The sequence below is a fragment of the Alosa alosa genome, chromosome 12 (assembly GCF_017589495.1).
Source record: "Alosa alosa isolate M-15738 ecotype Scorff River chromosome 12, AALO_Geno_1.1, whole genome shotgun sequence".
Taxonomy (NCBI): Eukaryota; Metazoa; Chordata; class Actinopteri; order Clupeiformes; family Clupeidae; genus Alosa; species Alosa alosa.
The window spans coordinates 34,780,214-34,802,398 of NC_063200.1; the positions used below are offsets into that span (position 1 = coordinate 34,780,214).

Genomic DNA, 22,185 nt, shown 5'->3' on the forward strand with positions numbered 1-22,185 from the left:
TCTAAGTTGGGGGTGGGGGTCAACCATAATTGTCTACAGAATCAGATGAGCAACACCAAAGAGTTGTTTTCTACCTTAAAATAATGTTTCCAAAATCGTTTCAGTGGTTCATCAACTCGTAACAGGGTGAACGGCACTTCTGCATGTAAGTTTATAACCAGACTATGTAAGTTTGCCAGATCGGGTAGTGGATCTGTAGTTCGATGGAATGACACATAAGCAACTACAAATGTGACCTGCATCTGATGTCGCAATACATCGTACTTTCATAAAATCATGCAACATATTCTACCTTGTCTGTGGACATTGTTATTTCCAAAGCCAGTGCTGGATAAACAAATAGTGCATGCGACAGAGGAAAAGTTCTTTGGTGTTGCTTTAACACAAGAGGCCCAAATAGGCATAGCCTATTGAAATAGAATTCTAGTCTTACCATTGACGAAAAGTCTTGAAATGAACTGCAACAGTTTTTGAAACTACAGTCCTTCTGTCACTGATCCATATGCTGCATCGGCGTTAATTAGGGCAACTAAAAAAAAATCCTCCTCCAATTGAACCAAACGACCTTATACCGGTAGCCTATGTCTTTACCACAGTATGCAACGCAAATAGGCCTACCTTAATATAGTAGGCCTAGACTTAATTTGCTCCCGATAGGCACATGCGTTGTCACGGCTACATAAACAAATCTTGCACACAGGAAGAAAGCTGTTAGGTCTTTTTTTACATTTTATTTTGTTTTCAAAAAACAAACGTTTGCATCGTGTGAAGCAGACCTGTTGGTTACCCAACATAATAAGCTATTTTAAATGTAAAGCTTCCAATGCATATCGCCCCCATGTTTCAGAACCCGAACTGAACCTGACTATAATTTCTAAATATTTGTCCGAACCCGACCCGACCCGTTGGGTCCCGTCGGGGTCGGGTCGGGTAGCCACACTCTAATATGAAGGTATAGAAGAGATTTATTAATGAAGGTAATGAAGAGAACCGAAGTAGCCTTCCTCTCTACTGCACTTTGAAGAAGGAGTTGCCTTGCAGTAGAGAGGTAGTCTACTTATAGCTGGTAAGTGTTTTGTTGACGTTTTGATATTGCACGCGCAGCAGCCAATGTGGGGTCAGAGTGTAATCTTAGTCTTTCCGGTTAGAAAATCGTGTTTGATCATATCACGATTCTTTTGGAAATGCAATTAATCATTTAGTCAAACACGACTAAACACGTAGAACTAAAGCAAGGACTCTCATGCCCACAGTATGCATTGCTGAAGGGTTTTGTTCTGGTGTTGGTAATGTATTTCATGTTCATTGGTAGAAAAAGTAGTTCCCGTTTGCTCAGCTAATCACCACTAGGAAATAAAGGTACCTGGTCTCACTGCCTTGATCATTAATTAACTGCAAATGCCTTGTGTGTGCTAGAATGGGATGCATAATTACTTGAAAGTACTAAATGGAGTAAGTGACGAAAGCTAAACATCTAACCAGATCTGCTAGAGGCACATTATAGGGATACATGTCATTAGTTCTGACCTTTCTTTTTCTTTTTGCCTTTTGTGATGGCAGAATGGTATTTATTTGTTTGACCAAAGTCCAATGCCTGGATACATTCAAAACCAAATGACTTGGGCAATTAAAATGTATTATTCATACCCTTTTAAAATAATCACTGGAAACCTCTTTATTTGCAATCAAAGCTCTCAAAATGGTTCTTATAATACTTACCAAGCCCCGCTCCAGTGTTTCCCCTACAATGTATTCATCAGCGGCGCAGCGCCGCTCCTGGAATTCAAGCGCCACTGCAAAAAAAGAGTTGCCTAATTAAAAAAAAAAATAGACGCAAGTGAACTTCAGGAACAGCTGCCGTTCGTTCAGGTTTCATGTCAACAAATAATAGTAGGCTAACGTTGAAGGTGCAGTCAGGGATTCCACAGGAGATACGATCAACAGCACCGCTCTAGGGGAAACACTGCGCTCCATGTCTCCACAATGATTGTAGAACGCACCTTTTTAGCTGCAATCCGGGTTTTGAGGCAGGAACAATTATTTTCACTCTGGCACTTGTACTCACTTTTTTGATGGATTGAGGTCTGGACTCTGGCTGGGCCACTCTAAAATATGACCTTGTTCTCTGTTATCCATTTCTTGACCTGTATGTTTTGGATCATTGTATGGTTTAATGGTCCAATGATGCCTGTTGGGGCAGGTCTCTTTGCCTGATCTTTTCCTCCAGAATCTCAGTGTATCCTCTTGCTTTAGTGTTACCGTTTACTTTGAGAAGGTCACCAGGTTCCCCTGGTTGAAAAACATCCCAAAAGAATACTTTTCTAACCCCCACAATTGAAATGGGCATGGTTTCATTGGAATTTAATGGTTCTTTTTTCATGCCAATCTCAGGCCATGTCCCTGGGTCAAACAAAAATCAGCGAAAGCTAAATTCTTTGTCCAGGTGTGCCCTTATAAAGGTTTAGCGGAGTTGTGCTTGTTTAGAGAATAGTGATCAGCATCCAAGATGACCAAGTGATCCATTTTGAGTGAACATTTCAACCATCAAAACACCATCCACAATGTGGAGAATAGCTATAGAAATGTATTAGGTGTTTTTCAGACAATGGGATCTGGTGATATTCCCATAGTAAACGGTAACACTAAAACAAGGGGCAAATTGAGAATTTTGGAGGAGAAGATCAGGCTGTCTGCCGAGAGACCTGCCCCAATAGGCAGCATTGGACCATTAAACCACACAATGATCCAAAACATACAGCTAAACTATACCAACATTTTAGAGTGCCCCAGCCATAGTCCAGACCTCAGTCCGTCAAAAAAGTGAGCACAAGGCCAGAGGGATGGCAAATAATCGTTGTTGACTCAAAAACCAGATTGCTGTTAAAAAGGTGCAGTTTAGAATCATTGTGGAGACATGGAGAGGCTTGGTAGGTATTATAAGAACCATTTTGAGAGCTGTTTTAGTCAGAACAAACATATTGGTCAAGAGAAAATCAACATTGAATCAATTTTTGCCAGGGGTATGAATATTTTTTTTCTTAACTGTATAGACACACATACACAAACATTCACACACATATACACCCTGGGCCCTCTTATCTATCCACCATGTTCTTTTTGATGCAGTTATTGTATGTCATTAAATGCCACTGGATGTCTGTAGTTTCACTAGAGATAACAGCATTCATGCAGTCTTAAACAAAGTGTTTGTGATAAAAATGTCCCTCATATCCGTAAATCATGTAAGTCAGATTTATAGGCCAAGTATACTTGCGTATACAAGGAATTTGGTCTCTGCATTACAAGGATACAAGGAAGTTTATTGTCACATGCATACAGTTACTGGAAGTAAGAAATGCAGTGAAATTATGTCTGGTGTCAGCCTATTTGTGCAAAGTGGGTGGGGGTAAAAAGTGCAGTAGAAGAGGGGTTTAGTAGATTAAGTGGCAAGGGCTGCATAAGAAAGGTGGGGAGGATTGGAATTGGGGGGGCACCAACAAGGAGCACCCAAGAGCAACAGGGGCAAGGAAATGGCATTTATCCCATCCGTGAATTAGAGTATAGAGTAAATAACACACAGAGCACAGTGAACACACAGTGAGGTGAAGCACACACTAACCCTTGCTACAGCGATGCTCGGGGAGCAGTGAGGGGTTAGGTGCTTTGCTCAAGGGCACTTCAGCCGTGGATGTGGGCATGAGAGAGCAGTGCTCAAACCCTTCCCCCGTCCACATTTTTCCTACTGGTCGGGGCTCGAAATGGCAACCCATCGGTTCCAAGCCCGAAGCCCTAACCAGTAGGCCACAGCTGCCCCAAATGCCCCAAATGCCCCATATCCCTTATGATCATAACTTTGTGGACAATACAGAGCATGCTCTGACAAAGCATCTTAAAGACACTTGCATAAGGTGTCCGTCTAAAAATGTAGATTATGATTTTGTCTTTAACTCATTGAATGCCAAGCTGTTTTCGGGAGCTTTGTCCTAGAGTGCCAGCAATCTAGACCATTGTTGATTATTTTTGTACAGCCACAGCATATTCTGTATTATCGCTATGAACACATACAATGGCTCGTATAAAAGGTGAGACTTTAAGCTCTCGGTGGGTGCAAACCGTGTATTTCTACACGCCTCTGTTCCTGAGAAATCCCAAGCTAAACAGTGGCTAGTTTTCATCAAAATCGCTGTTTTTTTTTTCTAGAAATGGAGATATAACGTCATTCATGAAATATGAAGTGTTGCCTGTTACTTACTTGTGTAAACTTTCTGGGAAGTGATCAGCGAGACTGCCACCTAGTGATAGACCCACGAAAATGGCCTGGTTTTGACCTGACGTGCATGCGTCACTGATTTGACCCAAAGCGGCAACCGAGTTATGATAAAATGTCCAGATTGTGCGTTTTCATGAGTTTTCGATCGTCATATATTTAATTTCCATTCATCACGGAGTTCCCAAAATCACATATAAGGTGTGTTAGAGTGTCTAGTTTCGTAATGTAAAAAAAATAAGTTTTTTGGCACTCAACGTTTTTGGCACTCAACGCATGGGAAGGAAAAACGTAATATTACGTTTTTGGCACTCAATGAGTTAATGGAAAAAGCAAATTGTTCCTTTTTGATGTGTATAAACATACATGAACAAATATGTGTTGGTATGCTGTGTTGTAAGGATGCAATATTCGAGGGGAGCATGGCACATGCATTTTATGACTCTGATGAAGAGAGGAAAGCGCACTCCAATTCTGAACCTTACATCATGGACCCAGACCACCGGCTACTCCTGAGGAGCACCAAACCACTCTTGCAAAGCAGGAACACAGCGGTGAGTCAGATAAAAGACCTTTTCATACAGATATCCTGCAATAATCAAGGGATCAAGGGTGTGTTAGTCACCTAAACAGAGTGGCAAAATGTCATGTGCATGAATTCAGATAGCCTGCCAGCATTGCAGAACTGAAGACACACAAAAAACCTGGCTTTGGGGCCTGGGCAGAGCAAGGGTTAGCACAATTATGGATATATGTAAAGCTAATGATGTACTACATAGTTCTGAATTCATTTGTGAAGAATCTACAATACCCTTCTGAAGTACTACCTTAAATACCTACAAATTAGGAGTTATATTCTAAATCCACTTAAAGCTGCAGTTGGCAAGATTTTTTTGATCATATTTACTGAAACCGACAGAACATAAATCAGCCGGTTTTAGAAAAAAACTCACTTCTACCTCCACCTAGAGCCTACTTTTTGTTTTGCAAAAATCCACAGCTCCCAGTTCTTCTGGTCCAATCAGAGCAGGGCTGTGTGAGATCTGACTGTCAATCACAGTCTGGTGCGCACTGACGAGCACAAACTCGATGAGAGGGTGCTCGGTGGTAGTGGGGGAGGGGCATGAGAGTCCCCTCAATCTGTCAGACTTGCCAACTGCAGCTTTAAACAGTCCCACATTAGAGGGTGACACGGGAATCAATTTTCACTCCCGTCCCATCCCGAGCCCACACAAATACTCCCGTCATATTCCGATCACGTGACTGCCCCCCCAAAAAAAATTCTGTCCTGCAAAATCCCGAGAGAAAGGGTCCCGAATCCCGTCCCACTCCCGTTTTGTTCCCTATGTTGTCTAAAGCATTGGTTCCCAAAGGGTGGGTCGTAGGAGATTTTATTTTGGTCGCCAGCATAGTGACAATTTATGTTGTGTAATAGACCTAGCTTATACCTTATATAGCTTAGGAACTCCTTCTGTGCACATTTAGAACACCGCCAGAACGTGGATATCACTCGCAAAATGAAACAATATTTCTGTCAGGCGCCTACCATTGACCTCACAGTTGCAAAATGCAAGGGACATGGATCAGTGTATATTTGCATGAACAATAACAGACATCAGCTCTTCAACATGGCCCATTAAAATCTAGAAAGTATAATTTTAAATCGTAAAAAAACCCTGCTGTCAACAGTCTAAAGCAGACATTGACCGGACATGAGGCTTATTTGCGTCATAGGCTACAGATAGTTTCAATTGTAGATAGGCCTCTTTAAAGTTAATAACTCTCCTCACATTCCATCTTATTTTGGATTTAAAACGCACAGAAGTGCATTAGAAAGGCTATAATTTAAATGGAAATGTAAACGCTATTTCCTCTTTCCAATATTGCGAACTTCACTACAGTTAAGCTGCATTGCCATTTATTAGCAAGTTTCCCATAACAACCACCACATACATAGGCTAGTCGTGGTGACGAGGGTTATTAAGATCGACTTTGAACACAGTGAGCCACACAACTTGACAATTACACTGTATCATAGTGTTAATGTGTTGAGTAAAGCTACACATGTTTAGATTGATTTTGTTACCATGTGTGTTTATTCCTGCCGTTACAAAATCTAGCATCTCGTATAACGTTAGCGATTAGCTCACGTTGATATGGCAATAGAAAACACCTTCAGTTTTAGGTGTAGTCGCTGACGCTGACTGATTGGCTTGTGAACAGGGCAGCTGCTTTGTATGGCTCTGATGGGCTACTCTGCGGCTAGCAGTAGCCAATCAACAAACGTATTGTGAGTTGTAAGTGGTTCTCTTTTCTAGAAATGCCTTGCAATCTTTGGGTTCACCGCATGTTTTAATTTAATCTCCTCCGTTCCCCTCCCGTCAGCTCCCGTTCATTTATGCCCGTCCTTTCCCTATCACGTTACCAACAGTGAAATTTACTCCCGTACCGCAGGACCGTGGGAATACCGTGACCCGCGGGAGTCCCGAAAAATTGTCACCCTCTATCCACATAGAGCCTCTCTGTCCATCCTTGAAAAGGCCATATCGGATCTTCTTACGATATGATACAACTTTATTGTCAGTGCTGAAATTCTTTTTGCATCCCTAGACAGCTCATTTAAAGGTTGTATCGGCGATAGCAGGGATACGTCACTTCTGTTGATGTTCAAACAAAACAGAGAGCTAGCTCGCTACTCCCTCCACTCCCTCCTGTGCAATTAAAACTCTCCTAAACGCGCATCTCGTCGGTTATTGGTTGAAACACTTTATTTTGCCTTTGGGTGGGTTGCCAACCCTTGTTGGTAGCAATTGTTTTTGTGTTCGGATCTCGGAGCCTAGGCTGTCTAAAGAGACACGTTTTTTGGCGGCCTGCTTATGGGGCAGACAGCTAGCGGATCGTTAGGAAAGATTAGATGCCACTTTAAGGCTGTGAGGCTTGCTTAAGTTTCATGGTTTTATGCTAACTTAGTGGCGTTGTTGTGCATAGTGCATAAGGATTATGTGTTCCATGTCATTTGTTCAAATAAATGTAGGCTATGTTTTTTTTGCACAAAATTACGTCTACTAACAAATGTAAACATTTGTGAAATCCCTGCGCCTTTAACTTTGGAAACCTGGAGAGGAACAAATGGCAGATTTTCTTGCAGTTTCGTGCATTTGCGTGTTTCTTTTACTTAAATTCTAGCAACAGCGGCGCGCCGCTGCTGAATACATAGGGGAAAACGCTGGATGAACGGTATGTTCTTACGGTTTAAGATTAGATAGCATATGCCTGCTGTGGTACAACAGACATAATTTGGTTGCTTGCCTATTCTAGCTTGTTTATATATTCTAATGTGATTGCAAGCTTCTTTATAGAAGTCTGTTGTAATGGGAACTTGGTCACCAGCATTGACTAACTTGCTCATCAAGACATCAACCTTCAGCCATAAATTAAATTCTCCCTGATTGGGGTTATTTCTCCCGATCCTGGTCTGTTCCTTGTCTCTTTGATGCCAGACAGGCATATAATTAAAAGATGTTGTTAGGCCTATTTTGGGGGGGGGGGTTGAAGCCACCCTACGATGATCAAAAGCCCCTAAAAAAAAAAAAAAAAACGATGACCGTTTGACCGATGGTTGAACGTTAACAGATCAAAGTTGTCGGTTAAAAAAAAAAAAGTGATCTCTAATTTAGGCTGTTATAGACAGTGGACTAAACGCTACTACAGTTAGCCATCTCATTCCAAGATCTTTTTGTGTGAAGTGAACTATCCCTCAATTTTTCCATAACTCCCCTGTTTGTACTTAATAAACCAATAAAACATTTGGCGTGAGGTCACAGCGTTTGGGTTCGCGTGCTCACAAGGTTTGCGAAAAGTACAAGGATACAGGCTAAAACACTCGAGGTTTGAGCCTGGGCAGACGACCGGATGAAGCGTGCAAAGAAAAGTAGTGTGTGGTACCATTTCATCTAAAAGAATGACAGATGTAAGTTGCAACTTGTGTGATGCAGTGCTTAAATATAGTAGTAGGCTAGCACATCATCGATGATGTATCACTTGAAAACGCGACACCCGCAAGCGTCTTCGGGTGAGAAAGATAGGCAAAGCCAACCTACCGTGTCATCTAGGCTATGCTAGCTGGTAGGAAATGTGACAAACAGCGCTCAGAGAGTATTACCAGAGCCCGTCTACGGAGAGCCTGGCCACTCCGTATTAAGTCCCATTGTACTGAATTTTGGTTGCAGTTCCACCAGAGTTCCACTGGGGGCGATCGCCATGAGTGCAGAATGAATGGGAGTCAATGGAGCTAGACGGCTAAATTTGTCTCTTTTACCTGATTGTCGTTGACATCTCAGATTTGATTGTAGTTTGTATAACTTCAACATGGGTTATAGGTCAAAAGTTGAATGAACGAGTACTTATGTCCTTTTGATTTCTTACAGGTTGGGTCGTTGTGCTAATGAATGACATCATTGACACGTTTGAAAGGCTTTTTAGAACAATTAAGTGACTTTAAAAAATATAATACTCAACCAAGTGTGTTTTCTTTGCCCCTTTCGAATACAATATTCAAATTACTTGAAAAAACATAACCCGAGAAAAGTGGATTTTGAGGGGTACCGCTCCATAGACCTCCATGCATTCTGCACTCGTGGACGAGTGCCCTCATGTGGAACCACAGGAGGAACTGCAACCAGTTCAGAAACCGGAAGTTTTCCGAGAGTGGCAGTTCTCCCCTTATTAGACATTCTCTGGTATTACCCAAAAGATATGCGGAATGTTAGAAAAAGACATGCTGCCCCTTGACTTTGTAAGTGGTAAAGGCTGTCTAGAGCTTACACAATTAATTAAAGAAAAGAGTTGTTCTGTCCGCTATTAGAAGGTTAGACTTGCCTTGGCTGGTGTGTGTCTTACACATTCTGAAGGTGCCTGTTTTATCTATTAGTTTAGACCTATTAGGCAACATTCCGCATAAGATGGGCTTAGATTTGGAAATACATTACATCTACATTTGAGGAAGTATCATCAATGGTAACAGATAAGGTGCTACGCTACTTGTTTTGGAACATCAACATTTCGGTGTCCATCACTCTAGTTCATCCAAAACAAACCAGAAAAGGGGCTCAAAGTGCTAAATACTGGAATTAGGGGTGGGCGATATATCGTCTGCGATAATATAGTGATTGTTGTTTTAACGATGTGCAAATTTACATTATCGAGTATTTAAATTACTTATGGGGGAAAAACACGAAATCACGCATTGAAACCCCATACATTCAAGAAATCCAGGAGGTGTATGCAAGAGAAGCCCTGTTGCAGCAGAGCAAGTGTCACATGATCCCTAGTGGGTCCACGTTGTCACACGCAGGTCTAATGTTTATTTTGTGTAGCGAGATCAAGACGTAGCCTACAAGGGATTTTGTGCAGCTACTTCTGTTCACGTAGCATTGATGAGCGAGTCCTTTTTTCCTACATGGTATTATATGGAGAGAAAACATTTGCCTTTGAGTATTTTAGTAGTCAGTTGTAAACAAAGAACTCTTCTCATGTAACCCTTTTGTAAATGGACTAAAGTTCGCTCTAAATATCTACGTGTATCGATTATGCTAACCGTTAGCATCATTCTCATATACATTAGCCATAAGCTAACGCATTAGTTTCTATTCTGTAACTTGGAATGCTAGCCTACATGATTTCTCTTAAACAAAACATCGAAGGGAATAACTGAGATGTACTCTGTTGGTCTGCTTAGTTTTACAGTGAATCCTAGGTAAAGGTTTTTGAAAGGAACTTCAGCTGTAGACTTTCTCTTGAGAAACTGTTAGGCCTAGTCATCTTCTCTAATGTAGCTGGCTAGACCATGTTCCACACACACAAGAGGGGGCAAAATTGGAAATGTGTCATAGTTACAATGCATTTGGTTGATTTGGTTTAAAAGTCACAGGTTAGGTTATTGGTTATTATTGTATTGATGCTATTCATAAATAATAAGCTGTAATAATAAGCTGTAAAGTAACTCAGACTTTTACCATTTTTTTTAAAGGATATCGACTAATTATAGTTATTGTCAAAATCACCAAAAATATCGAGATATTATTTTTTGTCCATATCGCCCACCCCTAACTGGAATTATCCTTTAACAGGATGGTTCAGGCCCTTGACACTCCAAGACGTAAAGGCCCCTTCCTCCTATTATCTAGACTTATGTTATCCTGTACAGAACTCACGGTGACCAAAAGTCAGACACTCCCACCCAACCTGCATAATCCCACATCAGCACAAAAGCAGACAAAACCCTTATTTACCCATCCATTTCCCCTAAAACCCATAACCACCCTCCCCACATCCCATAAACCCACATATAGTAAATCCTTAAGAAACAGTATGATAACTATAAACCATGCCTGGTTAAACATTGGGGAAACGTTACCAGTGTCGCAGTGTCATTCCACGTATGCAATTGCTTTATCCGGGTCTGTGAACCGCTTTTCATTGCTGTTGTAAGTAATCCGCAGCTTTGCTGGATATTGAAATCCATATCGAACGTCCTGACGGTCCCGCAGGACTTCTTTGTCTCTGTTAAAGCGGGCACGTTGTTTTACAATTTCAGGTGAAAGATCGGGGAATATTAGAACCTTTTGCTGGTTGTAGGTAATGGTCTTTAGTTGTGCAGCCTTACGCATGATGACCTCCCATTCCTGGAAGTAGTGCAGTTTGATGCTGAATGCGGGTTGTTCTGTGCACCTCTCTGGGTAGCATTAGATCTGTGAGCACAGTCAATCTTTGGGAGATCATCTAGTGAAAGAGCGCTTTATAACATTTTGGCAAAAAATCCCTAGAGCTCTGTCCCTTTTCCTCACCCTCTTTGATGTTCAAGATCCGCAGATTCTGTCTCCTGCTTCGGCTTTCCAAGTCCATGCATTTTTCATTGAGCTGTGACACTGATTTCACTAACTGTTGCACCTCTTGTTGTGAGGCACCACGTTCCAGTTCAGCTGGAGTAGTAGCCTGTTCGGAGGCTGTTTCTTTCACGGCAGAAATAGCGTTATTAGTGTCGTTCTTTAGAGCAGTCAGCTCACTCCTTATGGACATGGAGAACTGTTTAAATCTCTGGTCAATCATCTCCCCAATTTCAGTTTTGGATTTGCAAATCTCCGTCTGTAATGCCATTATTCCAGCCAGAACAGCGTTGCTAGCATGTTGATTAGCCTCCTCGTGATCGCCAGCATCAACCGATGAGCTAGGACTTGGTGGCTGAGTTTGTTCTACTGGCTTTTTGGTTTTCGGCATAGCTATAAATTTGTCGCCAACTAGTTTGAACCATATGCAATAATTTACACTGTAGTGTCTTAATTTAACTGGGTATTATTCGTTTTGCTTAAATTATTTATAAAAAATCCAGGAGCTCACTAAACCACGTCTTACTCGCACATGACGTTACCGGAAACCCCCCCCAAATAGATTTTTTTATCTTAATATGAGATGAACACATGGTTAGATTTTATTTTTTGCGTTGTGGTAGTGTGGTGAGGGTCCCTACAGACAAACCAAAATATTGTAAACTTTGAACCATTGTACAGGTTTCAACAAGACCTGTATCTGAAGACCTGAAGCAAATTGCCTGGCTTTGTGTTCCGGTAATGTCTTACAGCGTATTACATATTGTCACATACGTTGTTACACTGTACTTCATTATGTAGATACACTGGAACAAGGACCCCTTAAAATAAAGTGTTACCCTATTTTGAAATGTTAAACAAATCTGATATAAAAATGACTGTAAATGTTAATGTAGTGAATTTAAAGATATTTGCAACTTGTCCTCCTCCACCTCATGATTTTGGCCATCATACTACAAAAATGTTATGCCTTATTTCAGTAAACGGAACCATCTGTCTCTGAGACAGGTGGACTCTTTAATCATATTTTATAGCGCTACTTTTGCGTCATTACAGTTTACTATGTGTTCATGGCTATGTTGAATACATTTGGGATGATTACTACATGTGTGAAGAGGTGTGTGCATATTAAATCCCCAGTGTGATGTTTGGGCGTTATAAAGGCATATCTGTGTAAAAAGTGTGTAAACTGAGATCAGGATTTTTTTTTGTGGTAACACATGTTTTGTTTGAACACAAAGTTGTAATGTAGAATCTTGGAACAGTTTGTACTTAATGCATTCTGCAATACTGAGACTACCAGAACACAAACAAAGGTACATGGAAAGGGCTCTGAATATGTTGTTATACAGACACATCTGAATATTTTTAAAGTGCTCAATGAAATGTTCCATGTTACATTATGGCATTATCCATGTTACATTATGGCATTATCCATGTTATTCCTGTATTTTTTAATCTTACCCTCTTTTTATTTTATTTGTGTTTTTTTTCCCTTTTCTTTAAGGTGGTGATGTCTGTTGCCCAGCTCTATTGGCATCTGGCCCCTAAACATGAAGTGAGCATTGTTACCAAGTCACTGGTGCGATTGCTGAGGAGCCACCGGTAATCCATATCCCTTGCCATCTCCTTCACACAGCCTCATGTACTATTGCACCCAGGATTATGAGAATAACACCACCTTATTCTTGATTCAAGAAACCTGTTTTTGTCATTTAACACTACTGTAGTTCACACAAGTACTAATGCCAAAACACATCTCTAATATGTCTCCCTTCTTTTTAATCAGGGAAGTTCAGTATATTGTGTTGCAGAACATTGCCACTATGTCAATCCAGAAGAAGGTAAAGTAAAAGTACTTTACAAGTCAGAGGAATGTCTATTTTAATATGAAGATATGTCATGTTTCCTGCGTGCATCCTTTTACCCACAGAGCATGTTTGAACCCTACATGAAGAGTTTCTATGTCCGCTCTACAGATGCCACACATATAAAGATACTGAAGGTACGTTCATTCTTTGACTTGACTGACAGATAGCAGGCCGATAGCCTATATTGTCGTTTACGTGGGTTCAATTTGTTCCTGCTGCTCATTGTCAAAACTCGAAGTCAAAAGCATGACATAGGAAGAGGGCACCAGACTAGGCCTACTTCAGTTGTTAGCCTACATTCAGAACCAAGAAACTGACATCTGGAGTCTTTCTCAGGTGTGTGTGCTCCTTTCGTGAGACAGAACGTCTCACGACAAGGCCCCCCAAACACCACTAGGTTCTGGCCAAGGACCCCCTTGATGTGTTATTAAACCCATCAATAATACTACGGCAAATGTAAAAATACATTAAGCTATTCCTAATAATTATTTTAGCCACAAGCACTTCGCTATGGAGCATACAGTGTAAAAATTGTATGTGGGGCTTTCTGTTATGAGAGCTATCACTCTACTATTATTCCCAGTCATTATCATGGGAAATATAATGTTCCGATATGCCTCACATTATTATAATGGCATTGTATAAAAACCATCATAGTAAAAGGTATATTTTACATTTTTCAAATGTTTTTTTTTGTTGCTTTTATTTTTCCTTCCAACTTGCTGAGGCCCCCGTGGCACCCCCTTGCGGCCCCCACTTTGAAAACCACTGGGCTAACCATTAGCCTTTCAGACATTGCATTTCATTGTAAAACTAGCCAGGCAGCAAATGAGGCTACATGCTGCAATATGAAATATATTATGTTTTAGTGACCTTGTTGTTTCTATGAACATGAACTGTTGAATTCATGGCAACATCGAATTAGTCGAGGTAGAAAGACCCCTGTATATCTTCATTAAGTACTTAAACTTTTGAACTAGCTGATAGCCCATTTAGCTCGTTTTGTAGGCACTGCAGGTTAGCGGTTTGGCCATCCATGCCCCCGAGGCAACATTTCCCTGTTCAAGGACGAGAACAAGAGTGTCCAAAGGGGTGAAAACCACTTTAAATCGGATCACATTATTGAGTGTAGTGTGTCCGAGAGTCAGCTTGTGGGTTTTGTAAGGGCCAGCATGAGGGACAAGACCTACAAAGTTGTGGTGAGTTTTACAGGGAGGCTGGTAATGCTAGCTAACATTAGTTAACTTTAGCTAGTCTGCTGTAGCCGTCATACTGTATGAGTCATATCAATCATACTTCTTCATGAATTTAATTAACATTGTGTAATACTTCATGGCAAGTTAATAAACTGAATATGATGGTGGTCCAAGAGCAGACCATGCACCGGTCCATACATCAGACCGACAGACTGAGCGGTGATGGCAGTCGGGTACGAAGCACTGCACCATGTTGCTAATGTTAACGTTAACCGCTTTCACACACGCGCGGTACAAAATATACGATGATAAATATAAAATTATACAAAACACTATAATAATAATAATTTACACGATTACTACTGAAATAACTGCTATTAACTGCATATTCACTACAAATCACTATTTGGAGGAAAAGGGGCTCATGTCATCAAGTTGTTGTTCGCGGTTGTGCCTTGGACTTTATATATTCAGTGAGGCGCGGTGGTCTATAGGATGAGTAGGTCCTTTGTTTGGAAATGAAAATATGTACTGTCTTGTACCTTTGTCTTTTTTGGGATTTTCTGTTTGTTTTATTACTCGAAATGATATGTTGTATGCTTGTGAGTTACGCCGTAGCTGGTTAGCCTATAGCATGGTCTAAAACTCTTAAGATAGGGATTTTCCCAGACGTAGGATGGATGCACCAATTGGAAGAGTCATATCAAAGGGTCTGAATACCTTGGAATTAAAGGGGTGGTTCAGGATTTTGGACATAGGGCCTTATATACTTATAAAGAGGAATCAAAAGTGTATTTATACTTATACATTGTTTGATTTTATTGTCACCGAAGTAACAATAATTATAGTGGAATTGTTGCCATGTCATAGTAGGCTAAGTTGCAGATTTTTAACATGATGTCATATAAGTGTTTTGGCGAACAGGTGTATTGCACTAAATTGAAACTGTCATAGTTGCAATGTAGTGCAATAAAACTAAATTGTCATAGTTGTCCTAAAGTGTGTGCAATTACTTATGTGATTCAGGGTTTTTTTTTAATGTTAATCCTGTTATTTACACATTTTTCGGACATTATGATTTGTGTCAGCAGGCATGTAAGTGAGTGGAGGAACATTTTTTAACATTAGTGAGTTGTATGGCAATGTTTCTTGAATTTCCCCTTGGGGATCAATAAAGTATCTATCTATCTTTCTATCTATCTATCTATCTTTCTATCTATCTATCTTTCTATATATATATATATATATATATATATATATATATCTATATCTATCTGTCTGTCTGTCTGTCTGTCCTGAATTATTATACTGTACTGATTAAATTTTGTTTTAACCATGACTTAATTTCTTCCATTTTGTTAGCTGGAGATTTTAACCAACCTGGCCAATGAAGCAAACATTTCAACAATCCTCAGGGAATTCCAGGTATCTCCTAATGTCTCCTAATGTCTTTTTCTGGACCATCCAACTTAGTTTTGCAGTCGCTTTGGTCTTTCTTATTCCTTTGTAGGTCACGCCCAGAAAAGAAAAGAAATGTCTTTTTCAGATCTACTCAGCTGTAATAGCATACATACATATATATGCTATTAATAAATGTGTATATGTAGGGCTGTCAAAATAACTGATTAATTTCAATTAATTAATTTGAGAAAAAATAACTGATTAAAAAATATAGTGCAGATTAATCGATTCCGTATGACCTTTGACTCTGAGCCGTTCCAGCAGTAACCATTAGACTGTAAAATGAAGGAGAGAGAAGAAAATATGCTGCCTAGATCATTGATTGGAACATTACTTTTAAAAAACATCCTGATGGTGTTGATAAAAATAAAGTATTGATTAAAATGAAGTCCTCTTCAATGTCTGCAGCAAGGAATTTGCATATCACCAGAGTTCGTCAACTCTGAAGTCGCACATCAATGCAAAGAAATAGTGTTGACATTGAGGGGAGTGTTAATTTATTTTCATTGTGTCCCCTAGGTTATATCTGTGGCCTGAAATGCCTTGTATGTGAAAAAACTTCTTCCCGAAGCACTATTGAATTTATTTCCTCAGCATATTAGGTCATATCATAGATTATTATGGCCATTATTTGAACAGTGAACCCCCCATTTCTATTTTATGATCCTCTACCAAATAGTTGAGATGACCATTAAGGGTAATAGAATTTATCTTACTGGACTACATTAAACACTATATCCAGGCTTGGAATTTCACCATTCTGGGGGCAAGGCCACTTGGCCTTCAGTTGGGCATATTTGGTGGAGGGCACCAAGGCTAAAGTAAACTATACAGTAGTAGGCTATAAAAATGATCAAAGTTTTATTTAGCCTATTCACTGCAGTAGACCTGCATCACTGTATGAAACATTACAAAAACATGAAACATGACATATTACAAAAACATGAAACATGACATATTACAAAGAACTGTAAATCATCTGATCATCTAATATTTACAGGTATCTAGGCTATAAATAACATTTATTTTATGTTTGGCCTGTTATAAAATCATGTATTGAACAATTTAACCACAGCTCAGCTTTAAGAAACTCAAATAGCCTAGATGCATGCTTAGCATTTTGTGCTCATTAGGCTAAGGCTACTTTCACAAACTGTCAGCTGTCCTCTGATTTACCAATATCTAGGCGATATTTTTAACATTTGTTTTGTATTTGATTATGAAATCATGTGGAACAATTTAAACACATAGTAAAACTTAAAGCCCAAATTTGGAGACATCCATGCATGTCGAAATTTACTGCAAATTCAAACTGGATTACTCTGGAACGGCTAACTGTACAGGGGACTGCTTACACCTTTGTGTTCAGTAAGCTATGCTGTTTATTCTGATATTGGTTTGTTGTGTGTTAAAAGAAGTATTCCACCGAGATGAATGGGTTGGGAGATCATGGGACGCAAAACCTTCAGTAGAATGTATGATTAAATTGAATTATATTATTTACTTTTCTCGCGAACCGTTCAACTCAGCTGTTATCGGGTAACATTGTTTAAAAGCTGAGAAAAAGCTCTTTCATGTGATACTTGTGATGTCTGTGTGATGAATAGGCTACTTCGCGAGTAGTTCAACTGAGATGAATGGGTGAATTTGGACGACTTTCTTTCTTGGCGCTGTCACTGTCTCCACTGCGTAAAAGACTAAATTAATTTGCGCTGTGAATGCTAAGATTATTTTGACAGGCCACAGGCTAAATAAAAATCGCTATTGGTAGGACGCAAAGCAGAATATTGAAAGAAGGGCACCAAGGCCACCTTGGCCTGTACACCTCTGATTTTCAAAGGGGCCTCACGGCCAACGCAAGAGGCAACGACGGCCATGGCCGTCGTGGCCGCCGTGAAATTCCTACCCTGACTATATCTCAATGATAACTTTAGTCACATGCTTCAAATTTAGTTCTAATGTTTACTTGGACTTGAAGTACTAGGACTGATTTGATTTTGTTAGTCAAAGGTCAAAATTCAGTCACTGTATGTAAACATATGTGACCCTGCAAGGCGAAACCAGTCGTTTTGCGCACGGTGCTATTTTGAGAAAATCCACGATAAACAAACGTACAGGTTAAAATGTTGAATTTCACTTTTTTCGCATAATTCGACTGTATACAGTCTACACTTTCATATTGTGAACAAATTTCACGGATAAACGTACGTTTTGACTGTTAAACCCTTACTTTATTTAGGGGAAGATTAAACACATTAGCAGTCATTCCCTTTGTCCACGCCGCTATAAGGTTTTACCGTAGGGTAAACGGTAGAGTTAATTTACTCATTAGGCTACTCATTACTCGTTACTCAATGTGTCAGCTCTATATTGTTCTTGGCAGATGTAACCGAATATGAATGTGAAAGACTTGCTTTTCAGGGCACGAACGGTCAAAAGCACAAACTTTTAGAAATATCCTGGCGTCATTTTAGGGACCAGGAGAAGTTTTTCCATTGAAGTAGGCTAGCGCATTTTAAAAGTAGGCTAGGCTATACACAATCTGTGTACACAGAACTTCCTCTCCTCTTACTTCCCTCGAAATACATTAATTATATTCTATAGGGAGGGAAAGTGAAAACCAGCGCCCCAAGTGGTTGCGTTCCTATCGAAGAGCAGCTCCAATGTTAAGTCCCATAGACCTAATTTTAAAAAAACATTGTGAAGCCAAATCAGCGAAGTTATCCACCAAAAATATTTTTCAGTGTGTATTTCATTTCAAACTGTGAAAATGTCAGGCCCTATTTTGCCTTATTTTAAAAAATCGAAATTGCTCCTTTTGTTTCATTAACGGACTACAAAAGACGTCACGTGACTTTACCCTTCGACGTTACTTACAGTAGCATGGTTTGTTTATTAGCCTGGTTAGCATTGACACTTAACACTTACTGCCAGCTCTTTATGTGAGTAGAAGCACAACACCAGTTATCCAGACATAAAGATAATCACCACACGGTTTACATCACGCTCGGTTATTACAAAAATATGTTAAGCCAGTTAAGCAAATTGCCATATTGATCAGTTAGAGATTAAGCGCCCAAACCTTTGACGTCACATGCAACTGTAGTTCGTTATCACCATGTTAAGACAAAAACTCAAAACAATTCAACTGATCCTAAAAATAAGGGATGACCATTAGAAGCAATAGAGGTGACCCCAGTGCCTAACATATGGAAAGCATTAAATTAAGATCCCAATGTGCACCGAGATATATTTTTTCTAAAAAAAAAATCCCATCCACTCCGCTAAACTCTAGGAACACAACCAGTAGGTGGCGATGAGATTACTTTCCCTCCCTTCCCTCACACTATCACACGTGACAATTTACTTAAAAAGGGGATTTTCTCCTCTTCTGGCGTATTGTGACAGGATAACCATGCCAACTTTGGATGTGGTTATCTTAGCGATACTTTTTGCAATACCCTCGATATACATATCGTTGGAAAGCTTAGTGTATGGCTGTACAATAACTTAATTTAGTAAATTTGATCAAAGCGACTGGTTTCGCCTGTAATTAACGCAAGATACCAAACTGGACCCTCATCACAGATCCTGGTCATGTCTTATATGATAAATACACAGAAAATCCATATGTAGTCTTTTACCATTTCCAATAATGTGAGCTAACATTCATGACATGGTGCGTTGAAAGCTTCTTTAAATTAGATTAGATTCAACTATATTGTCGTGCAGAATACAAGTACAGAGACAACATAATGCAGTTTTGAAAGCTTCTTTCCTTAGAAACCATTGTCACAAGTAAGCAATATTTTTCATTCATTATGGTGGTGAACAGAGGCAAAATTGCAAAAGCTGTATTACTGTTCAAATACTTATTATGGTCCTGACTGTTTAATGTGGCTCCCACTTTACAGCCCATTCTGGCAACGAGCAACAAGTATGTACCAGTTAGTATAAATATGCCAACAAACTTATGCCCATGTGTTCTCATTTTATCCTTGCTTGTGTATTTGTATGCATCTGTGTCTTTCTTGATGTTCGTGTTTCCAGACATATGTGAAGAGTCAAGATAAAGTATTTGCTGCAGCTACTGTTCAGGCTATTGGTCGCTGTGCCACCAACATCACGGAGGTGACGGATACCTGTCTAAATGGCTTGGTGCTACTCTTGTCCAATAGAGATGGTGAGGGACTTAAAATATGTCTTCATATTTCTGCTTCAGTGGTCTATATGTGGCACTAGTCTTTATTGCTTGATTTTTTTATATGATCAGTTCAATCTATTGTAGTTCAATCAAATTAAATAGTTGTTAGCGCCATAGTAAGCACTTTACATTTCTGCTCATGTCTGGGGAACCGTATGGAATTTTTATGTTATTATGTTATGTTATTATTTACAGGTGCATTCGTTAATTTAATTTGGCACTCTGAAAATGGAATAACCTTTTGCAGTTTGAAAAGATGAGCGTGCAATCATCTTATCAATTAACAAACGCTTTCTCATGGATTAAAATTGACATTGGCATAAACGGCCACATACCAGGAATCAGAAACAAACTCCCTTTGATTTCCTTTGTTATTGTTAAGATTGTTATTACTGTGTCCCACGTTAATGACGCCATGGTAGTTTCCTTCTGTGTTGCTATGGTCGCCCAGCTACATTAAAGGGGGTACTTTTTTGCTGTGAAATAGGAACACCTTCGCTAAATCTTGTTACTGTTACTAAGTCTGGCAAAATCTGACAGGAGTTGACCGGAAGGAATTGACGGGAGTTGACGGGAACAACAATGGGAGCTGTCAGCTTGTCTGTAAAAATTACATCCCAAGACAGTCTTTTGGAGACCCAAATACCTTATTTTGTTTAGAATCTGTCAAAGGACTCCAGTAAGCACAGCGATCATGCTTAAACCGATCAAACACACCCTCTACGGAAGACTGAGAAACCATGATCTGCCTCTTTGGTAGCCTGGAAAGGAGTTTCAATGGAACAGATATGTTTAAGCATGAACTGGGCTCCAGGCAATACCTTCGCCCTCTTTTACAAGCTGGATGTCACCAGCACCAGCGTTATTGTGCTATTAGCTCTCATTGTCAGATGCGGACATGCGAGACACAACTTGCTGATGATTCCCTCTTCCAGCAGCAGATGTGTGAGGACACTTAGCTGATGGTTCTCATTGAATGACCATGATGTGTTGTAACATATACAGACAACATATAGACATGTTAACAAAGTTAGTAACTTTTTTCACTGGAAGTGGTCTGTAAAGAACAATATATAAGGTCTTAGGTCATCTATCTAGCTTAGGTCATCTATCTAGCTTTATATCTGTCTCTGTTTATCTATATCATATGATTGGACTATATCAATGTACTGTATAAACATAACAATTTAGGCAAGGCATGTTTAATAACATACCACACAGTTGAATTGTGTTTGGTTAATGAACCATAAGGTGGTCTCAGTTGCAGTATGGGATAGTGTGGTTTCAACAGTGAGATAACTTATGTAGGCTGATCACGTTTTAATTGTTGAATATGTAATAATGCAATTATACACTGATGTGTTTGTCCTCCTGCAGAAACGGTGGTGGCAGAGAGTGTGGTGGTGATTAAGAAGCTTTTGCAGACACAGCCCACACAACACAGTGATATCATCAAACACATGGCCAAACTCTTTGACAACATCACGGTAAGATAACATCTCTTCATATTTCATTGGTTGATTGATTGTGTTATCACTAAAAAACATAATATTATGATAATAATAATTATGGTATATGATAAATTTGAACATATTTGATATGTTTTGACTAATTGATGTGTTCATATTATTGAGCATAAATAATTAATTTTGTTCTATGTTGGTTATACCACATTCTCACACACGTGTTCATAGTCCTCATACTCACAAAGCTGCTAAGGATCTTGATGTAATTCTGCTACATAACCATACTACAGAGAAGCTTACAGTTAATCCATTACACATATCTGATCAATACTTTATTAGATTCTCTGTACTTCTCCTGGATAGTCTAGCTGCAGTGTTCTGGCGTAATATCAGAAGCCTCTAAAGCAACCATTTAACCACCTTGGTAACATCAGCTCATTCTTGTCACTTGATTAACTAGTGCAGTGTCCGTTCAAACATGCCATTCCTGTAGAAAACCTGTAGCCCAATTACATGCCTGCAGTTATGCCTGCTTTAAAAATAGGATGATGGGGGAAATCATTCCAACTAAGCGTTAAATAATGAATACTGAATATTACATTATAATATATGAACTTATAATTATTAATGTGCAGTAGGCCTAAGCAGAATTTAGGCATGGCTGCATGTGACATTTCTATCAGAATGATATATTAAGCCTAACAGCTGTTTTGAGTTAAGGCTATATTATTGTTAAGCTATAACTTCCTGATACTGAAGACAAACCATGTTGTGGAATGATGCATCATCGTTGGAAATTTGCAACGATGGGGGACTCTGGTAGGCTTGCATGTGAC

General features: G+C 39.6%; 1 protein-coding gene across 2 annotated transcripts in view; it reads left to right on the plus strand.

Moving 5' to 3' along the window:
* ap3b1a (adaptor related protein complex 3 subunit beta 1a) overlaps positions 1-22,185 on the plus strand; it is a gene marked incomplete in the record, with an annotated part of 120,572 nt that overhangs the window by 37,671 nt on the left and 60,716 nt on the right. For both annotated transcript variants that reach the window (XM_048258801.1, XM_048258802.1), the window contains 7 exon segments: positions 4,669-4,821; positions 12,659-12,756; positions 12,941-12,995; positions 13,085-13,156; positions 15,581-15,643; positions 19,730-19,862; positions 21,261-21,370. In XM_048258801.1, the coding sequence (XP_048114758.1) occupies positions 4,669-4,821; positions 12,659-12,756; positions 12,941-12,995; positions 13,085-13,156; positions 15,581-15,643; positions 19,730-19,862; positions 21,261-21,370 (684 nt within the window).